Below are 19,758 nucleotides of genomic sequence, written 5' to 3'. Positions count from 1 at the left end.
TCCTAAATACTAACAACAAAATACACTCCACATTCTGTTTGAATCAAACCAAGGATATATATCTGGGGCCACAGGCCGTTCCTCTTCTTAGATTTAAATCCCGGAGTCATAAAAAGAATCCCACCATCTCAGTCTACGATGAGCCTTGTAAGATTTGCACATGTGCATGTGCTTCGGTTGAGAAGGCACTACCCTCTCTTCTTAGTTCCTTTCTTTCCTGTTCTCAACCAAACCGTTCATTCTTCTACATCTCAATTAATCTTATCTAGACCTCCTCCTCTTTTTTAATTTCTTCAACTAATCCAGAACTCCAAGAATGTCTCCTGCATCTCCGCATATCCTGTGCCCAGTGATGCTATGCAGAAAACAGTTCCTCAATAAACTAAGAAATGCAGCCTTTAAAGACCCGATCCTAAAGTATTTATACTATCCTGTTTCCAAACAAATCACGTCATCTGTCCAAAATCCAAAACAACTTTGGAAAACTCTGTGAAAAGCCCTTAATGTGACTGTAATATTCACACTAATTTTGACAAAAACTGGGTCAAAATATTATCACATACCTCACCAAAACCACCAAAGTACTCCCTTATTTTCTCTTCAGGTGTATCTGGAGAAAGGCCACCAACAAAAATTTTTTTAACAGGCTCTTTTGTTTTCATGGCTTTGGCCCTTTTAGGATCAATCACCTTCCCATTCAACTTATGTTCTTTCTGATCCATGACCTAAGGAAATTGAAGTTTTTCATTTTAAAGATGTATACCTTAAGTTCAGAGATTATTAACTTACTTGCAAATAATTATAGTTAAATAAATACAGCTAGTACCAGGCATACGCTGACTGGCTCACAATCAAACAGTCAAATTGTGGTGATATGACATCAGCTAATGCATACTAGTTTAAACCTGAAGGTCAGTATGAATGAGAAGGGATAATCACTTACTAGAAAACCATCATGCCTTCACCTGTCAGCAATGTAAGCATGACTGCTACTTCCCTTTAAGACTAAAAGGTAAAAGGATTTGGTCAAAAGTTTCTTGCCTAGCAAACTCCAAAATGTGTGAACTTGTCAGAGCACATTCTTCTAATTAGGCATCTTTTAAACCTCAGTATTTTTAAAATTAATTTTAACTTAGTAGAGCCTGGCACACAAAATATTCAGTAAACAATTCTTCCATCTGACTCTCCCTTCATAAAACATACTGGCGAGAGCTGTCCTCTCTTCCTTGTAAAACTGCAGAAGGGGAAATCACAAGTAACGGGCAGATTAACTGTATCAAGCTCTTCACGTACTGTACATGAACTGATGAGAAGACGTGGCACTCTACCTTATCTACACTCTCCGATTCTTTAAATAGCACAAAGCCAAACCCCCTTGATCGCCCTGTGATAGGATCTAACTTCAGAGTGCAGTCTACGACTTCACCAAATTTGGAGAAGTAGTCCTTCAGATCTTTCTTTGTAGTGTCCCAGCTAAGGCCTCCTATAAACATTTTCCTGTAAAGACAAAAAGCAGTATTAAAATGCTAAATTTTTAAAAAAACTTTGCCTTAAGTATACACATCAATAATACCTTTTCCAAACTGCACCAGTTTACTGGGCAGTGTATTAAAATGTCATTCTTCCTACATGACCACATATCAAGAACACCCTATTCCAGTTTTGGAAAGTTCATCACCACTGCACCTGCATATTTACAAAATAGTGAGCAAGTGGCAGATTAGGTCCTTTGACTTGCCAACAAGATAAATGTATCCCCCAATAAAAACAGTGTATATTTAAGTCTTTCTTAAATTAAAGCAAGTTAAATACTGTTAACAACAAAATACAGAATTTCAGCTTCAGACTTTTCTTCCAGATCTTCATTAAACTTATAAAAAGGCTATGCAGTCTCCATTAAGCACAGCAACCTGCATGTGTCTATGCTGAAGCTCCTTTTTTAAACAGTTCTCCCACTAACAAAACTCTTAGCACATCGGGAAAACGTGGTTTACAACTTAATTGTGAGACTCGGAATTTTCCATTGTATGTGCTAAGAATTCTTAGTAAAGACAAAAGTAATCACATAAGCAATTTAATGAACAAAAAGAATTATCCATTGAAGCAAAATCCACTAATTAACCTAGATGACTTATTTACAGTAGAACCTCAGTTAACCAGCATAAAATATTTGAACCTTTAAAATGCTGAGCGATAGGTGGTAAGCAGAAACCACCAAAACAGTTTAAGATCAAAAATGCATGTGCCTCCAAAAATATTTACGGTGAAATCTTATTTTTACTACAGCAAAAGGCCATAAAGCTCAAATCTGGCAGCTGTGTGACTCCCTTTTACATCTGCCCCTTTACCCACCCCCACAAAAGAGTTGACAGGTACCTCCTACCGTTTAAAGAGACAGGACTGGAGATTGTTATTTTAAGGGTAAACTGTCAGAATTTGCTATGTGAGAATTTCACGAGAATACAATCACACTTGGTCAACGACTTCTACCTTTATCACTGCAGTGGAAGGGCTAAGGGCGGCCATGGGATGTGGTGCTCAGGTCCAGCTCCGGAAAGAACTTCAAGCGGGAACATCTCCATCTTGTGGGCTTTTAAGGATACTGCCACTAAAGCCAATTCTGGCACCAAGAGGTCAAATCTATGCCTAGAGTGAGATCTTGCTTCTGGCTTAACCTAAAGATGCCAGATTAACTGAGGTGTTACTGATCCTACCATTTTATCACAGAATTGCTCTTACTTCTCATGATAAAGTTAACGCAAAAGAAGTCTTACGTTAGGCATAAAGTGTGCTTCCCTCCTCAGTGAAGTACCTATCTTCTAGAGCTGGACGGACTATCTATGTGCTTAACATTCAGGACTTCTAGTAAAATTTCCATGCTTTGGAGTTCCCGCCATGGCGCAGTGGTTGGCAAATCCAACTAGGAACCATGAGATTGCGGGTTCGATCCCTGCCCTTGCTCAGTGGGTTAAGGATCCGGCGTTGCCATGAGCTGTGGTGTAGGTGCAGATGCAGCTCGGATCCCGAGTTGCTGTGGTTCTGGCGTAGGCCGGCGGCTACAGCTCCGATTGGACCCCTAGCCTGAGAACCTCCATATGCCGCGGGAGCGGCCCAAGAAATGGCAGAAAGACAAAAAAATAAAAAAAAACTTTTTAATTTCCATGCTTCAAATTAAAGTAACTTTTATTAACACTTTCTGTATTTTATAATCAAATTGAGTGTATAACAAAACACCGAAAATGTTGTATAGGTATTTTTAATGTTTATTGTCAGTTCCATGGGGGAAAAGTTGAGGTGTTTTCAATTACAATTTCTGTCACATGTAGTGAAATAATATCCAAGTTACAAGCACAGTATTTTTAACCTAAAGATCCCGGGCACTTCCTTCATCAAGTACATTACTCTTTCAAAGTGAAGAGGACATTGTTCATTTTAAAGATGAGAAAGAAAAATGACGACAAAGCAATGACCTCTTGATCAGATATTCATGGAAAGTTCTAGAACAGAAACTTCAATTAAATTGAAATTTATTAAATTACCACTTCTATGATTATAGAAATTTTCCATTAATGATTTAACAATCTAAAATTACTTCAACCCGAAGAGAATAACAAAAGCCTTATTTTAAAAAGCTCCAACTTTCTGAAAGGCAAAAAAAATTGTGTGTCTGGTCTGTTCCTCAGATATGAAACAGAACTGGTTTAGTTCACCAATGTTCATATATTGGGTTGTATCTTCATTTTAAAACTAACAAACAGTTGCAAAGGAATAAGTTGATTGTAACACCAAGAATGAGGCATGTTCCATTATTCAAAGCCCCAAACTTTTTTTCAACACTGGGAGTCAGTTTTCTTAAATATTTAGATAAGCACACTAATCCGCCAACTAGCCCCTTCTGTATTCTCTAAAGAAACATTCCAGGTTTTACGTAATTCTTAGTGAAGGAACTGTTAAATGCGCCAACCTTAAGAGTTAAAAGGTCACTGCAGAGGTTATCCTTCCTACACCGACAATCAAATCCCACTTACTCAAAGTTTTAAATGTTCTAGCCAACTATAATGTATACATATTCCATAGAACAATTACGGTTTCTCAAAAAATTAGAGCAAAACTATGTCAGAGAATTTCAGCTATCCAGCACCTTTAGAGAAGAGGAGCCGAACATCCGCCTTCCTTAAACACTGCCTATCTTCCCTCACCTCCCTCCAAGTGCTTAACCTTCCGGTACTTAGAATAAAATTCTGAATTTTCAACAGCCTATCACACACTCTTCTGTCTTCTTAACAAGTACGATAACCATGGCTGACCACTCTATGGGCCACTCACCACACTGTGCTACCACAGCGGGTCCGCAGGGTCTTCTCAAGCTAGAGAACTACTTAACACCGAAGTGTATCTTATTTCTTAGCGACTCTGACAGGCTCATGTTCATTTTGTTTGTCAGGTTAAACAGCCTTTGCTGTTAAATGCTTCCCCCTTCCATTCGGCAGGAAGGTGCCTGGGACTCAAACTTTTCAAATTTGGGGTAAAGTAAAAGACGGCCTCTGAGCAAAAGCCTAACTGGCTTTTCTTTTCTTTTTTCTTTTTTTTTTTTTTTGAGACAAATGCATTAAATCTGGCAGCCCCAAAGCACTTTTTCTTCTGCTCTAATAAGGAATGGTGCTGCACAGCTGATAACCGGACAGGCAGGGATACTATGAACTGCATCCATTCCATTTTTACTAAAGGAACACATAAAATCCACCCCAATTTCATTCAGTAGGGACACCAAGACATAAACGTGTAACACAAAAGAAAATGTCTTGGGAGTTCCTGCTGCGGCTCAGCGGGTTATGAACCCAGCCAGTATCCATGAGGATGCAGGTTTGATCCATGGCCTCGCTCAGTGGGTTAAAGGATCTGATGCTGCCATGAGCCGCGGCATAGGCCAGCAACTGCAGCTCCGATTCCACCCCTAGCCTGGCCACTCCTATATGCTGCAGGTGTGACCCTTAAAAAAAAGTCTGTTATCTTAATTCCGTATACATGAGAACTTATTTGAGCCTCTCTAAACACCAGCATTAGCATTCTGACGTGCTAGCCCTCAAATTATGAGCTGATATATAAGACGACAGCAATTTCAAAGTTCCCATGTGGCTCATCAGGTTAAGGATCCAGCATTGTCACTGCAGGGGCTCAGGTCATTGCTGCAGCATGAGTTCGTTCCCTGGCCCAGGAACTTCTGCAAGCTGTGGGTGCAGACAAAAAAAAAAAAAGATGATACCAATTTAAACTTCGAATATTTTATATTACTGTATCTCACTTAATGCACAATACCTATTGTCCATCCAGATTACCTTTGCTGCCTTGAATACAAAGACTTTCAGGTAGCTTCCACCCTGCAGAGATATGCAGACACTTTACAATGAAGTAGAGCTAGAACTTTAGAAAAATCTTGAGCAGCCAAGTTAAAACGATTTGGTTAAGTAGTAAAAATGGGCTCCTAATACTGCAACCCAAGTCTAAAATTTAATCCTCACTTGTAAATCAATCAATAATTTCAATTAAAGATTTCACTTACAGTATCGACCAAGTTTCTTAATCCTACCTATAGTTATTCAGCACCCCAAGGCAATACAATACTCAGTTTAAAACACCTACTGGCCAAATGAAATATCCTTGCCTTTACAGATTATTGAGACTACACCATACTATAATATTACATGACTAGCATAAAGGTGTATAGCTCAGTGCAGCTAACTTTATAAATGAGAATTTAGGCTGCTTTGTGGGACATTCTCTTCTAGAGAAAGTAAACGTAGAGGCAGTAAGCCAAAATACCTGGGGTTTATAAATCCTTCCTCTAGAACTTACTAAGAGCTTACCTCATACATCTGCAGTAAAGATTTAAATGGTACAGAACACAGTCCGACACACTTTTTAAGTGCTCAATAAAAACTACTTGTTTGTTTTGCTTTTTAGGCCCATACCTGTGGCATATGAAGTTCCCGGGCTAGGGGAGGAAGTGGAGCTGCAGCTGCTGGCCTACACCACAGCCATGGCAACTCCAGATGTGAACCACATCTGCGACCAACACCACAGCTCACGAAACCGTGGATCCTCAACCCACTGAGCGAGGCTAGCGATCGACCAGCATCCTCATGGATACTAGTTGGGTTTGTTAACCGCTGGGCCACAATGGGAATGCCAAAAGTAATTTTGCTTCATCTGCATGGGCTGAATGCAGCTTCCAATATTAAGGGAGAAAAGCTAGAATGAGTTTTAGATCAGTGGATCCTAGGATTATTTTTCATGCTAAAGACTCTAACCCAGAAAATTTGAACATCCCATGTAAAAAACATAGAGACTGGACATTAGGCTAAGACTCTTAAATAAAACCTAGTTCCAAAATCATACTGATGACCTGGTCTGGAGTCTACAGACGGAGTAATTTCAAAGTATCAAAGCCAATACGGATGAGGCAGTGCCGGCTGATACAAGAACTACCGAGATCACTAGTCTTAACACCCCCAAGTCAACATGAAGTATTTTTTATTTAAAAAAAAAGATGCTTCTAACAAATCTTCACTGTGAAACACCTTACTCAAGGTAAAATGATAAACGCTGTTACGTTTTTTTCACCAATTTTGTAAAAGTATTCCGAAACTTTTCAAAACTTCCCAACAACTCATGATCTTCTATATGTGGCTTCATAACAAATTCTGACAGTTTAAAAACATAACAGAAAGTCAATCTGATACACATAAGTACGTAACATAACCGGCCAATCACTGTCACCTTTCAGAGGAGTGTTACTCAAGAATACCACTAACCCTCACGTCAACGAATTTCTGGCATTTTATCATTATGATTATTCTTTTAAAATCCTGAAATGTAAGTATAACGAAATCTCACCAAGAGATAAGAAAGGAGTATTTTTCCTTAAAATTATTTACTTTAAAATTAGGTCAGTAATTACGTAAAATGGCAAGGAGGGGTTTATGTTTTGCAAGTAGATACTATCACATGGTGTCTTTTTAGAATCTGTATAAAAAACACCTTTGGAAACAGCCTGATAAACTTTTCAGTAAGAGTAATTCCTCTAATACATTAATTTCATTTCTTCATACTCTGAATTAACCTAATGACTAAAAAAGCTGAGTTGAACCATAACTAATAGATTAAACATGATAGTTTTTGAACAAACTGTCAATGTTCAACCCCAATTCTTCCCTTGTCTTCATTTCATTTCCACACAGGAATGACATCTTCTATTTTCACATTAACATGAAGGTAAACTCTCATCTACCTAGAGGTTAAGGAATGAGGTTTCCTTAACCTAGAGGTTAAGGTTCTGGTTAACTGAGATTACTACACACTCATAATTCTGTCAAGTTTTCTATTAGAAATCAATTTAAATCCCAACACTAAACTCAGAAAAAAATTTTGATGGAAATTTGGAATCTTGCAGTGCTTTAAAATAACACTACTTTCTAACAATAGTAAGAGAAAAATTGCAGAAGATTCATTCCACAACACTGTCTGTTGGTTGCTCTCTGAGTATATTGGCTGATAGTTCTTTCATCTATCTTTCTTAGAAGGCTTGGGGGGGTAGGGAGACAGGCACTGGATTTCCTGGCTGTTTGGGCTTTGTGGCAGTTTCAAGTCTAAATAAATAAGCAGGAGCTTAAAGAACATGACCCAATACTTAAAACGATCACCTTGATTATTGGCCAAACGCTGCCAGTAATATGAGTCTCCCCACTCCACCCCCAGCAGTCTTAAATGTCTACCTCCAATGTACAATATAATACTCCAGAAAACTAAAACGTGCTTACCTTTACTCCACAGGAGTAAACCACTGGCAGTATCAACTATTAAGGCACGGGATAAATACACCCAAGCTATGAAAGCAGGCTATGTAGTCAATCTTCCTGCGACGAGCATTGCTTCCAACACATAGATCAGCAAACCAAGTAACAAACATATTATATTACCTGAGACCACACTGTTGGAAGTGAAGTAAACAGAAACAGATCCCACGCTTCGAGCATCCAGTTCAGAGCCCTACCTACTAAAACGTTGAAGCAAAACTAATGTCAAAGAAAACTTCAACAGAAGTTGTTTCACTCCATTTGTGACATCTGCACACACTCGAGATGCACAGCTTTAATTGGAATAGAAAAAAAGTTGTCACTCTACTCCTTTTTCAGTGTTTTCAAGTGGGGCATATATTACTTAAAGGCTAAAACTAATCATCCTCCATGTTGGCCATAAATCACACACAACATAAATTCAAAACTTTCTTTTATTAGGGCACCCTTACAGATGACAGAATACCCAGGCAATGTTAAAAAAAAAAAAAAATACACAGCAAGGATACACGAAACGTATAGAAGGGCCACAAATGTATTTCTCTCAAAAAAAAAAAACAGCACTGAAAAACTTCAATGATATTCTTCAATTCCAAACTCAAAAGGTCAGTTGATTTTTAGACTCTTTCATGACAGATAAGGATTTGAAATGAACAGAATTTAGCATTCCTCCCTTATGTGCTCATCATCTCCCGATCTGGGGGCATCCATTTCTACAATCCCCCCACCACCACCGCCCGCTTTTCAGGGCCACACCCTCAGCATGCGGAGTTCCCCAGGCTAGGGATTGAATTGGAGCTACGGCTAGTGGCCTACGCCACAGCAACACAGGATCCAAGCCGCGTCTGCAACCTACGCCACAGCTCACAGCCCTGCTGGATCCTTAACACACTGAGGGAGGCCAGGGATTGAACCCACAACCTCATGATTCCTAGTCGGATTCATTTCCGCTGTGCAACAACGGGAACTCCCCGTTTCTACAATTTTTAACCCTGGCAACTTGTCAAAAGTTTCAAAGAATACTAAAATTCAGACCCATCTACTCTACTCAAGGTCTCTAGAATAAATCCAACTTACTAAATCAAAGGCCAGTAAATTAGGCATGAGACTGCCTTATCTAAAAGTAATTGTTTTACAAAGCAAACAATGCTTAAAATTTCCCCAAAGCACTAGGGTATAGATTATAATCACATATTTAAAACAAAAATGTGTTCTGCAGAGCTATTTCTTAAAAGTTAGACAGAAGACATGCTATAGCACAATTAACTCACGAAATTCTCAAACAGGAAGAATCACACTTGAGTTTATACACTACTGTTACAGGACCACATGAATCATCCTATTATTAGAAAAGCACTGCTGTACTTTGGCTAATAAACGAATGAGACTATTCTGCTTCTGGCCTAATCCACTGCAGGCAAGTCCATGCACCTACCTTGTAAAACTGCCTGTCTGAAAACCAACACAATATTCCCCACTGATCATGAGAGTTTAAAAACTCTGCCTCCAGGGAGCTTTCTACATGGCAGGCATTATTTTGCCAGACACTACGTCATTTTAAAGTACCTACCCTAAAAGAATTGTTGCCCTATAGAGGACATAATGAGTCCACAACAAAAGGGGGAATCCCTGTGCAACTGCTTTTAAGTCAAAACTAGAGATGTTAAAGTTGGAAAGATTATAACGACATGAACCCAGGAAGGCATTCTACTCAAAGGTCCATAATAAATTGTGGAAAACCTTTGCTCCCGACTAAAGGTATAAGAGGCATGTGCATGTGTCTGCAAAATAGCTGTCTATTCTTATATTAAAACCTGTCCACAACAAACTCATTTTTTAAGTATTAGAATGAAATTGTAATTACTCCAGTATTAAGTTAGAATAGTAAAAAGCGCACACAGAAACGTGTTTTAAGTAGTTAAATTTAAATGATCTTATATCTAGTAACCAGACTTAACCTCATCACTGACTATTATGAAACTTCTGCCCAATTTCCCTCTGTCATACTGAGAAGACAGTATGACAGACAGGGCGACAAGTGCACAGACACCAAAAAATTAAAGTTCTTAAGGTTTTTTCGTTCAAAAAGGAAAAGAATATCTGTAAAGGATTAAGTCTGACTAACTGGGCAGTAATTTTTCAAAATCAAATACCAGACTTTAAAAATAAAAACATTACTCGCTAAATTCACACTCACTTAAAATGAGCTTCATAATCTAAAATGTTCACTAATATTTAATTGTCCCATTTTTCCTAAAAGATCACTCAAAAAACTTGTAAAGTTACAGTCTCAGATAGCACAGCATATGTAATTATAACAGTCAAAACAGAAACCTTCAAACCTAAGCTTACGGTTCTTTCAAACTACTAAAAATAACTGCTTATCTAAGATTTGAAACATATAATCAACAGTAAAGTTTAGTTTGCCACTATTACTTACAAGGGAAATTCAACTATCACAGTGCCAAATAAAATAATATCTATCAAAAAACTTTTATTCTGCATGTTAAACTATAGCCCCAGGTTTTTGTTCGTTCTCTTTTGCCTACTGTTTCCACTCTGCTTTATCTCCAATATAAAACCAGACAGATTTCGGTGAAAGAATATAACAAGAGTTAAATGTTATCCCAACTGGGCTCTTAAAACACAACGGAGTTTGTACAGACATGAGTCAACTATGTGCAAGTTACTGGCCCTCTCAACTGGAGTAGTTGTGGATACAAACTCCTGGAAAAACTCAAATATAATCCTAAAGACAGAAATACTGACATTTAGGAAAAGAGAAAGGGAGAGATAAAAAGAATACTCAATCTGCCAGCCTTCCAAAAAGCCATGCAATTGTGAATACATGTCAACCAACCAACTGTAATTAACATTCCAGCCAAATCACACTAAAAATTTAAAAATCTGATTTAAGCTGTAGTGGAAAGTCACATCAGTGTGCCTCTAACAGTACATAACGCAATTTTTATTAAAAGTTCTATTTACAAATATGGTTGGTGATAAAAACTTCAGTTCTGCATACATATACACAACACTACTTTAAAAATTGGTTTGCTGTTGACATCTCCAGAATATTTCAGTATAACATGCAAGACATTTTAAACACACAACACAGTATCAAATAACCTTCACATATAGCATTAAACTTAGAATTACAACAAAAATTTGTCTCAAGAAAATCAAATTTAATAGTAATATTTTTTCTTGCCCAAATATAAAAAGTATCAGTACTAACTATATTAAGCTTTAATTGGCCAAACCACAATTACATGCATTACCACAGATCAAAATCCACGTAATGGCATCAATTTTGCCCAAAGATCACACATGATGCCTAAAAAGGTTTTATATCCCAGGTACAAAATATCCTACTATACTATTTAAGTCTAGAATTTCCTGGGGATCAATGGGCAACTAACCAATACACAGCCTCTGCATGTTATGACTACTGAAAACCTTTATAATACAGAAATAAAATTTAAAAGTTTTACCATTCTTCCCGCTGTGCCGTCGCTGCTTCAGTGTGTCGTGGGGAGGAGTTTGAATGGCTAGGGAATTAACAACCGGTACAGCAACCAATCAAAATTCTAGTTTTAGTTTTTGACATTGTTAGGGTTAAAAACTTTAATTCATTTACACTTCAGTTCAATAGTAGATAACTACAAAGGGAGCTGCTTTCAGATTTGAAAACTCAGAACTAACAGAAAACCTGCCCCAAACAGCAAATTATACAATTAATCATTTTGGTGCCTCTGTCCAAAGAACAGAATTCAGAAAACAAAACCCAAAATGTTAAAGGCTTAAGTTTCAAATATTTAACATAATCCCTTTCTTAAATTAAGCTATACATGATTCAGGAGAAGCTAAGGGAAAAAAGCTCGTTTCCCATCCCATCTGCACTCTCCCAAAGCCAGCACAATCGGCAAAACAGCCTGACAAGAGTCTGCTTAGGCTGAGATTATTAAATCCTACATTCCAAAGGGCTTCTCTCCCCCTCCTCCAACTCTTACGCTCTTTCCCAATAAAGGAAATATTTAAATGGTTAAAGCGACATTACTTTTGCCTTCCACCAACACCTTTCTCCTTGGTACCGTGGAAAAAATTTCACACACACACATCCAATTACAAAAGGTAATGGAAGTGTTGACCCGAGATCAGCAATCAGTAACGGGAATGAAAAGAAAACCCAACCAAGAGCCTAGATTCAGTCCCTCCTGCTAACCCTGTGTTATGCTCCCGGCTCCCAAATGCTGCGTTCTGATAAATACTATGCAGCTTCAAATAATGTATGCTTCGCATTCCAATTGGGAGAAGCAAAGTTACTGTTTAATATGCAAAAAAAAAAAAAAAAGGCCATGGCACAATACAGGATTTGTTCATTATGAAAAAAGGATGGCGGGCCTCCTTTAACTTAAGTGGGTTAAGAGAGCGGGAAAGAGAGCACCAGGAGAGACCAAAGAAAAGGACCCTGCGCACGGGGTGGGTTGTGAAAAACGGAAACTACACAGAAAAAATGAGGCAAGAGTACAACCTACGAACAGCTGGGGACTCCAAGAGCGGAGGGCGCGGAAAAGGTGCGCGGGAGAGTTCGCTCGGCGGGATGGGGGAGGGCAGCCGGCCGGCGGGAGCCGGAACGGCTCGAGCCCCGGGCAGGCCCCGCCGCCGGGCAACTTAAGGAAAGCCGGCGGAGCGGAACGGCCGCAGCCGCGGGCGCCCTCCACCAGGCCCGGGGGTCCGGCGGCCGCAGCGCAGGGGCCGCGGGGCGAGCCGCCGCGCCAGCCGGTGCGGAGGGAACGCGGAGGCCGCGGAGGAACTCGCGCCCGCGACTCAGAGGCGCTCGGCCTGAAGCCGAGAGGGAGGAGCGCCGCCGGACAGCCTACACGCTCCCCGAAGCGTGTGTTGATAAATACTCGCCGTCCCGGGAGGCCGGGGTGAGGGCAACCCCATAAGCCTGAGTCGCCCGGGCATAAAGGCTTTTGTGTCCGCCGGCGCCGTCCTGCCCGGGACTTCAGAAAACGGGGACGCGAGAAGACAGCGGCAGCGGAAAAAAGGTAACCCCTCGGCGGGCGGGAAAAAATCCCGGCGGCTCCGCCAGTGGGAGGAGACCCGAGGCGAGGGAGGGGAGGAGGGCGGGCCGGGAGCGGCATGGTGACGGCTAAAGGTGGAAACGTGTGGGATGGGGGAGGGGGCGGCCCGCGGGCAGGGGCAGGGGACGCGGGCCCGGGAGTCCGGCGCGGAGAGGGGCGCGCGGGGCGCCGAGGCTGCGCGCGGGCCGGGCGGGAACGAGGCCTAATGGCGGGGCACGGGGAGGGGGAGGGGAGCTGGGCCTGACTATCCCGGGCCGCCCCTTACTCACCCTTCGTCCTCCTCGTTCTTACTGGCGTCGATCTTCGCCCCCTCCGACTCGGCGCTGCCCCCTTCCGTGCCAGCAGCCGCGGTTCCGCCCCCGGTCCCGGCTCCGCTTCCCGCCGCCGCCGCTGCCCCCGGCGCCGCCGCCACCATGGCTCCCTCCTGCTCGCCCGCCGAGCCGCCTACCGCCGCCGTCGCCGCCGCCGCCGCCCCGTCCCCGCCGAACTGCTCCTCCGACATAGCGCTACCGCCGCCGCCGCCGCCGAGACGACACCCGCCGCCGCCGCGAGCCGAAACTAGCAGCAAAGTAATCCCCGCCGCCGCCGCGCGCCCGCTCCGCCGCGCGAGGCACACAACAAGACAGAGACGGCGCGCGCGGCTGCACAGGCTCCTGCGCCTCTCCCTGGCCTGCCCCCCTCGCCTCCCACTCTCGCGCGGCGCGCACGCCCGCTCTCGCCCGCTGCACTAAAAAAGAATAAGACACAGCGGCGGCCCCTCTCGCCTCCTCCTCGCTTTAATGGCGCCGCCGCGGACCACCTAAAATGGCCGACGGAAGAACGGCGCGTCCCGGTCACGTGACGCGCGAGCGCGCCCTTTGCACCCCCGCCCCCCCGCCAGTTTTTCCCCTTCCTCCTCGGTCCCGCCCGCGCGCCGCCTTTCATACCTTCTCCGCACGCGCCGCGCCGCTCTGCGTGGGGCCTTTAAAAGGAACCGGAAGTGGCGTCCGCCGGGAGAGCCGCGCCGAGACCATCGAGAACAAGGGGCGCTGTTTCCAAGGCGCAGCTAGAGGGGCCGCTTCCCCCGCCCTCGCCTCTCGAGGGTTCCCGGGGCGCTCACCCGCCCACCCCACCCCTGCCTGCCCGCCCGCCCGCTCCAGCAGGCGGGGCGGCGGGCAGCGGAGTGGGGGCGCCTCGCGGGCGGCGGCCGTGCCCGCGCGCCGGCGGACTCGGCGAGGGAGGAGAGGCGCCCCGCCGGCGGCCCTGGGCGCCGGGGTCCGCGGGAGGAGAGCGGCCACCCCGAGGGGGCGGCCGGGCCCACGCCGCTCCGGGGACGCCGGGCCGGCCGCGCCCGTGCACGGCCTGCGGCAGCTCCTCCGGCCACCGGAGCCGCCCGCGCCCGGGTGACATTGAGGTGCCCGCGGCTGCCGCTGCCGCGCCCCCCAGCCCCGGCGGGCGGGCTGGAGCCGCCGGCCCGAAGGGCTGCCTCCTTCGCGGCTTGTTCTCCGGGTCGGATGTGTGCCTGCCTGCCCGTCTCCTGAAGTTTTTCGTCGAAAGCAGCGGGCACCTTGCGTGTTTTAAGAAACGGGGTTGTCTTGCTCTGCTTACTCGGAGGATCCCGACACCTGCCACGTCCTTGGGGACGTGTGTGAGATCAAGCGCGCGTTCGGTTAATGTAATGGTCTTCAGTCTGTGCGTTGTGTGCATCGTCTTTACGAGGGTGCTCGGTTTGGGGCGTTGTGGGTTTGGGCGGCTTTGGTTAAACCCGCCAGGCGTCTTGTGCGGGGTAGCAGTCAAGTTCGTCTTTAACAGACCTGTTAGAAATCCCAAGTGCCTTGGCTGGAAACTGAGTTATTCGGGCTCGGGGACTGGCAGCTTCCTGCACGCACATCTAGAAGAAAATGAAGGTTTGGGGCACTTCTTTCGTCAGGAGATGATTTTGCGCCTGTTTCGTCATGTGCCCAGACACTGAGCAAACGAAGACTAGTGCGAGATACAGCAGAGGACTCTGGAGAGGTAAAATATTTGGTTTTCATTATGTAGTTAAATGCATTGATACTAACGCTACCCAAAACCTCTAGGATTAAAAATGTCTAATGTTTTATAATTACTTAAGTTAGAGACTTTGTGTTACAGAATAATTAAAACCCTAGAATGCAGATCAAATTCTGAAAACGTCTTAAAAGACCATCGTACTGAATTCCTCTAAGGAAATCATAAACAAGCAATGCCAAGGATGCGTACCTCAGAGCACGTGGTGGCGACTTCGGGTGTGTCTCCATCTGTCGAAGTGGAAGCCAAGAAGAAAGTGAGTGTTGTGCTCTACCAAATACTCCAGTTTAGAGACAACTAAAAAGAACGCCTGAAGGGGGTGCCTCGAATCTCTTGCGTTCAAAAGAGGATTCTTTTGCTCTTGAGACACTTTTAGACAAGTCTGCTTTTTGTTTGTTTTTTAAAGAAACGTGGTTATTGTTTATTTTTTAAGAAACGTAGTTGTTGCTTCTCTTTTTTAGGGGGGAAGTGGGGCAGGGCATAGGAAAGTTCCCAGGCCAGGGATTGAACCCTTGCCACAGTAGCTCCCCAAACTGCTGCAGTGACAATGCCAGATCCTTAACCACTTGCACCACAAGGGAAATCCCCATGCCTGCCTTTCGGCAACACATTTCCCTAAAAGGTTCATTTTAATTCACACGTAGCCCAGTGGCTCATGGACTTCTTGGAGTTTATACTAAAAATTCCAGGAAAGCTAGGAGTGATTTTAAAGCTAACACCTTTCCTATATGTTATGTGCATATGCATGCCTTATCACTCATAACCCGACATGTTACAGTCCAAATCTCTACATCCTCTGTCTCAGCATCCACCCAGCATTCTTCTCGGAACTCACTTAACTTCAACCCTAGTTCTCTTCACATTACTCAGCTACTCATATTCATCCTTCAAGACCCCAATGAAATGTTACTACTTAAGAAAAAAGACAAAGTTCCTCCTTCTGTGAAGCCTTCCCACACTGCCTGAGACAGAATTAATTATTCATTCTCACATCCTTTATCCTTACTCCTGTTATTGTAAATGTGCAATTTGCTAGACCGTGGTTTCCTGGAGAGTAAAGGTAATTGTTCTGTGTTTCCTTTCTGCCTCACACACACGTACATAGACACTCATAGGCTAATTGCTGATGGAATTATTTAATGGCAACTTGCTGGGTTTAGAATCTTTCTGGCCAAGTAGATACGCTTCCAAGGACTTAAAAGTCTCTTCCCACCATCCTATTCCATCTCTGGCATAAAAACACTTGCTCAAACCACTTGTTGATTTGTGAAAATCCTTAAGAGGGAGAAAACTAAACTTTTATCCCATATACACGTGTAAGAACTTAATGTGTAAGTGGCTGAAGATTGTATATTGGTGCTTTATTAGACTGGCCCAAACCACTGCAGGGAAGTAATATCCCCTCAGTGTCCATGCTTTGGGAGATTCCCAGTGTGTTTCAGATAACACACTGAAGTACCAGAGCCTCACTGAATTGAGCTCGGGTACTTGAGACATGCAGCTGCCAGCCTACACCACATCCACAGCACTGCCAGATCCAAGCTGCATCTGCAGCCTACGATGCAGCTTGCAGTAACACCAGATCCAAGCCACATCTGCGACCTACACCACAGCTCATGGCAACACCAGATCCTTAACCCACTGTTCAAGGCCAGGGATTGAATCCGCATCCTCATGGATTCTAGTGGAGTTCTTAACCCCCTGAGCTACAATGGGAACTCTCAAATTCAGCATTTATGAAGCAAAAACTGCAGAAAAAACTAGAGTACTTATAAAAGGCAAAAAAAGTTCATTTGAGGCTTAAACTGGAATCACTTTTACCTGGGACAAGATGTACACACAGAAGTCAAAAGATCACAGTTTTAATCTGCTAAATGCACTGTACACATGGGGCAAGCAAATCTATGCTCAAATTTTTTTAAGTGGAATATGCATTTCATTCAGCAACCTAGAATAAACTGTCCATAAAAACCCATTTCCTATACAAGGTACAGGAGTTCCCACTGTGGTGAAGCAGAAACGAATCAGACCAGTATCCCTGAGGTTGCATGTTCAATACCTGGCCTCGATCAGTGGGTCAAGGATCTGGCATTGCCGTGAGCTGTGGTGTAGGTCACAGGCACGACTCAGATCCTGAGTGGCTGTGGCTGTGGTGTAGGCTGGCAGCTACAGCTCCAATTCTACCCCTAGCCTGGGAACTTCCATATGCTACAGGTGCAGCCCTAAAAAGAGGAAAGAAAGAAAATAGTTACTTCACTCCAGACCTACGTATCCAACTGCCTGCTTAACGTCTGCACTTGGACGTCCCGCAGGCATCTCAAGCTTTAGATGTCCGACTCACCTTCCCTGCAAATCAGCCTCGGTCTTCCTCTTCCCAGTAATTGACACCTCCACCCACTCATGTGCTCCTGGCAAAAGTCAGGGGGTTCGTAATTGTCCTTGACAGGCTATTCTAGATACAGAGGTCCGAGAAGACTCTTCAAGGAGGCGCCTTTTTGAGTAGAGCCCCGAAGAAGGTGAGGGAGGAAGGGATACACAGCTCAGGGAAGACTACGAGCCAAAGACAGAAGGGTGCTTGACACTGAGCGATCGAGGGCACTGTGGATGAACAGAGGGAAGGCAAAAAAAGTAAGAGGTCATACCTGAGAAGTGTCCAGAAATGAGGTCACCCAGCGCCTTGTAAGCAGCAGTTAGCACTTTGCTTTTATTATAAATGGGATGAGAAAAGATGGGAGGGAAAAGATATAACCTGACTTAAACCTTAAGTGGCCAGAATAATCCAGATAATTATAATCTGGATTCTAATAATCCAGACCACTCTGGATGTTGTATGGATAGTGGATTTAGAGGATATCAGGAAGAGATGCTAGAAAGCCACTGTCACGAGGCCTATCATGGTTGGTTTCTTCTGATAAGAGTCTCCAAATGAGGTGTGATTTATATGTTGTCTAATGACTTTATTTTACTAGAATGACTCTTTTTGGCCACCCCGTGGCACATGGCATTCCTGGGCTAGGGATCAGAGCTGAGCTGAAGTTGCGACCTGTGCCGCAGCTGCAGCAACGCAGGATCCTTAACCCACTGAGCCCAGCCAGGGATTGAACCTGCATCCTTGTGCTCCAGAGATGCCCCCGATCCTGTTGCACCACAGCGGGAACTCCTAGAATGACATTTTCAGCAAAGGAAAACATGCTCTGATGACAGCAAGGCTCATTAAAGATAAAACAAGCACTCTCACCGGTTGTCCTTGTGTAAGTGACATTGTCTTTAAACGCTGCCTGGCAATCCCTGATGCACCGCTGTGGTTCCCAGGGCAGACAGGATGACCTGGGAGTCCAGCTACTTCCTTAAGGTCATCTGACTTCTGGATGATTATCCGAAATGCTTCACTGCCGGAGCAGACAACGTGGACACATCCGCACGCCCCTCAGCAGGAAGACGAGGTGCGGATGGGCAGGAGCGCCAGGATGCGCGAGGCCATCCGAGGGCACCTGCGGACAGCGCCGCTCTGGAGAAACAGTTGCCTCACATCCCAGGGGAGGGTGGGCTTTGCATTCACCAAGGAGGACCTCACTGAGATTAGAGACAGCCTGCTGGCCAGTAAGGTGCCCACTGCCACCTGTGTTGGTGCCATAGCCCTGTGCAGAGTCACTGTGCCCGCCCAGAACACGAGTCTGGGGCCCGAGAAGACCCCCTTCTTCCAGGCTTTAGGCATCACCGCTGAAATCTCCAGGGGCACCGTCGAAATCCTGAGGGATGTGCAGCTGATTAAGACGGAGACAGAGTGGGAGCCAGCGGAGCCACATTGCTGAACACCCTGAACCTCTCCCCCAGCTCGTTTGGGCTCATCATCCGGCAGGGGTTTGACTGCGGCAGCATCGACCATCCTGACGTGCTTGACGTCACAGAGGAGACTCTGGATTCTCCGGAGGGTATCCGAGAGCTTGCCAGCGTGTGTCTGCAGATTGGCTACCCAGCTGTTGAATCTGTACCCCATTCTATCATCATTGGGTACAAATGGGTCCTGGCTTTGTCTGGAGACAGGTAACACCGTCCCCTTGCTGAAAAAGTCAAGGCATTCTTGGCTAATCCATCAGCATTTGTGGCTGCTGACCCCATGGCCACTGCCACCACTGCTGCTCCTGTTGCTGCCACCACAGCCCCAGTCAAGGCTGAAGCAAAGGAAGAGTCAGGCAAGGATATGGGATTTGGTCCCTTTGACTAATCACCAAAGAGCAACCAACTCAGCCAGCTTTATTTGTGGAACAAATAAAGGCTTACTCCTTTTTTTTTTTTTTGTCTTTTTGCTATTTCTTTGGGCCGCTCCCGCGGCATATGGAGGTTCCCAGGCTAGGGGTTGAATCGGAGCTGTAGCCACCTGCCTATGCCAGAGCCACAGCAACTCGGGATCCGAGCTGCGTCTGCAACCTACACCACAGCTCATGGCAACGCCGGATCGTTAACCCACTGAGCAAGGGCAGGGACCGAACCCGCAACCTCATGGTTCCTAGTCGGATTCGTTAACCACTGCGCCACGACGGGAACTCCGGGCTTACTTCTTTTAAAAAAATAAAATAAAAACAAGAATTGGGAATTCCCGCTGTGGTGCAGTTGGTTAAGGATCCAGCATTGCCGAAGCTTTGGCTCAGATTTGATCCCTGGCCTGGGAATTTCCACATGCCTTGGGTGCAGCCAAAAAAAAAAAAAAAAAAAATGCCAATAAGAGTAGTAATACATGAACAGTCCTTCTGGCCATAGTAGGAGGGGCTTATTCTATTTAACTG

The 19,758-nt window shown here is 44.6% G+C and overlaps 2 protein-coding genes and 1 pseudogene across 9 annotated transcripts in view; 2 read left to right on the top strand and 1 right to left on the bottom strand.

The window, feature by feature from the left end:
* The window catches only part of HNRNPD (heterogeneous nuclear ribonucleoprotein D), an 18,142-nt gene extending 4,345 nt beyond the window's left edge, over positions 1-13,797 (bottom strand). For 2 of the 6 annotated variants that reach the window (XM_021101880.1, XM_021101883.1), the window contains exons 1-4: positions 13,213-13,769; positions 11,348-11,404; positions 1,329-1,497; positions 564-725 (exon numbers count right to left, since the gene is read on the bottom strand). In XM_021101880.1, the coding sequence (XP_020957539.1) occupies positions 564-725; positions 1,329-1,497; positions 11,348-11,404; positions 13,213-13,445 (621 nt within the window). In that variant the 5' untranslated portion in view covers positions 13,446-13,769. Of the gene's footprint in view, positions 1-563; positions 726-1,328; positions 1,498-11,347; positions 11,405-13,212 lie in introns of all 6 variants that reach the window. The other 4 variants (XM_021101884.1, XM_021101881.1, XM_021101885.1 and 1 more) reach the window with 4 other exon arrangements.
* On the top strand, positions 13,724-19,262 carry LOC110255270 (translation initiation factor IF-2-like). Of its 3 annotated transcripts, none has more exons than XM_021101889.1 (2): positions 13,724-14,938; positions 15,133-19,262. In XM_021101889.1, exon 1 carries the CDS (start codon positions 13,748-13,750, stop codon positions 14,327-14,329), a length of 582 nt encoding a protein of 193 aa, XP_020957548.1. In that variant the 5' UTR covers positions 13,724-13,747; the 3' UTR covers positions 14,330-14,938; positions 15,133-19,262. The 3 variants fall into 3 exon arrangements, with proteins under 3 accessions (XP_020957548.1, XP_020957547.1, XP_020957545.1); XM_021101888.1 differs by having other exon boundaries at positions 15,059-19,262; XM_021101886.1 differs by having other exon boundaries at positions 13,724-15,230; positions 18,287-19,262.
* LOC100737946 lies at positions 15,159-19,262 on the top strand (annotated as a pseudogene).

This window comes from Sus scrofa, chromosome 8 (assembly GCF_000003025.6).
Source record: "Sus scrofa isolate TJ Tabasco breed Duroc chromosome 8, Sscrofa11.1, whole genome shotgun sequence".
Classification (NCBI taxonomy): domain Eukaryota; kingdom Metazoa; phylum Chordata; class Mammalia; order Artiodactyla; family Suidae; genus Sus; species Sus scrofa.
The sequence above is the reverse complement of the archived record's forward strand: the minus strand, read 5'-3'. Positions and strand labels throughout refer to the sequence as shown.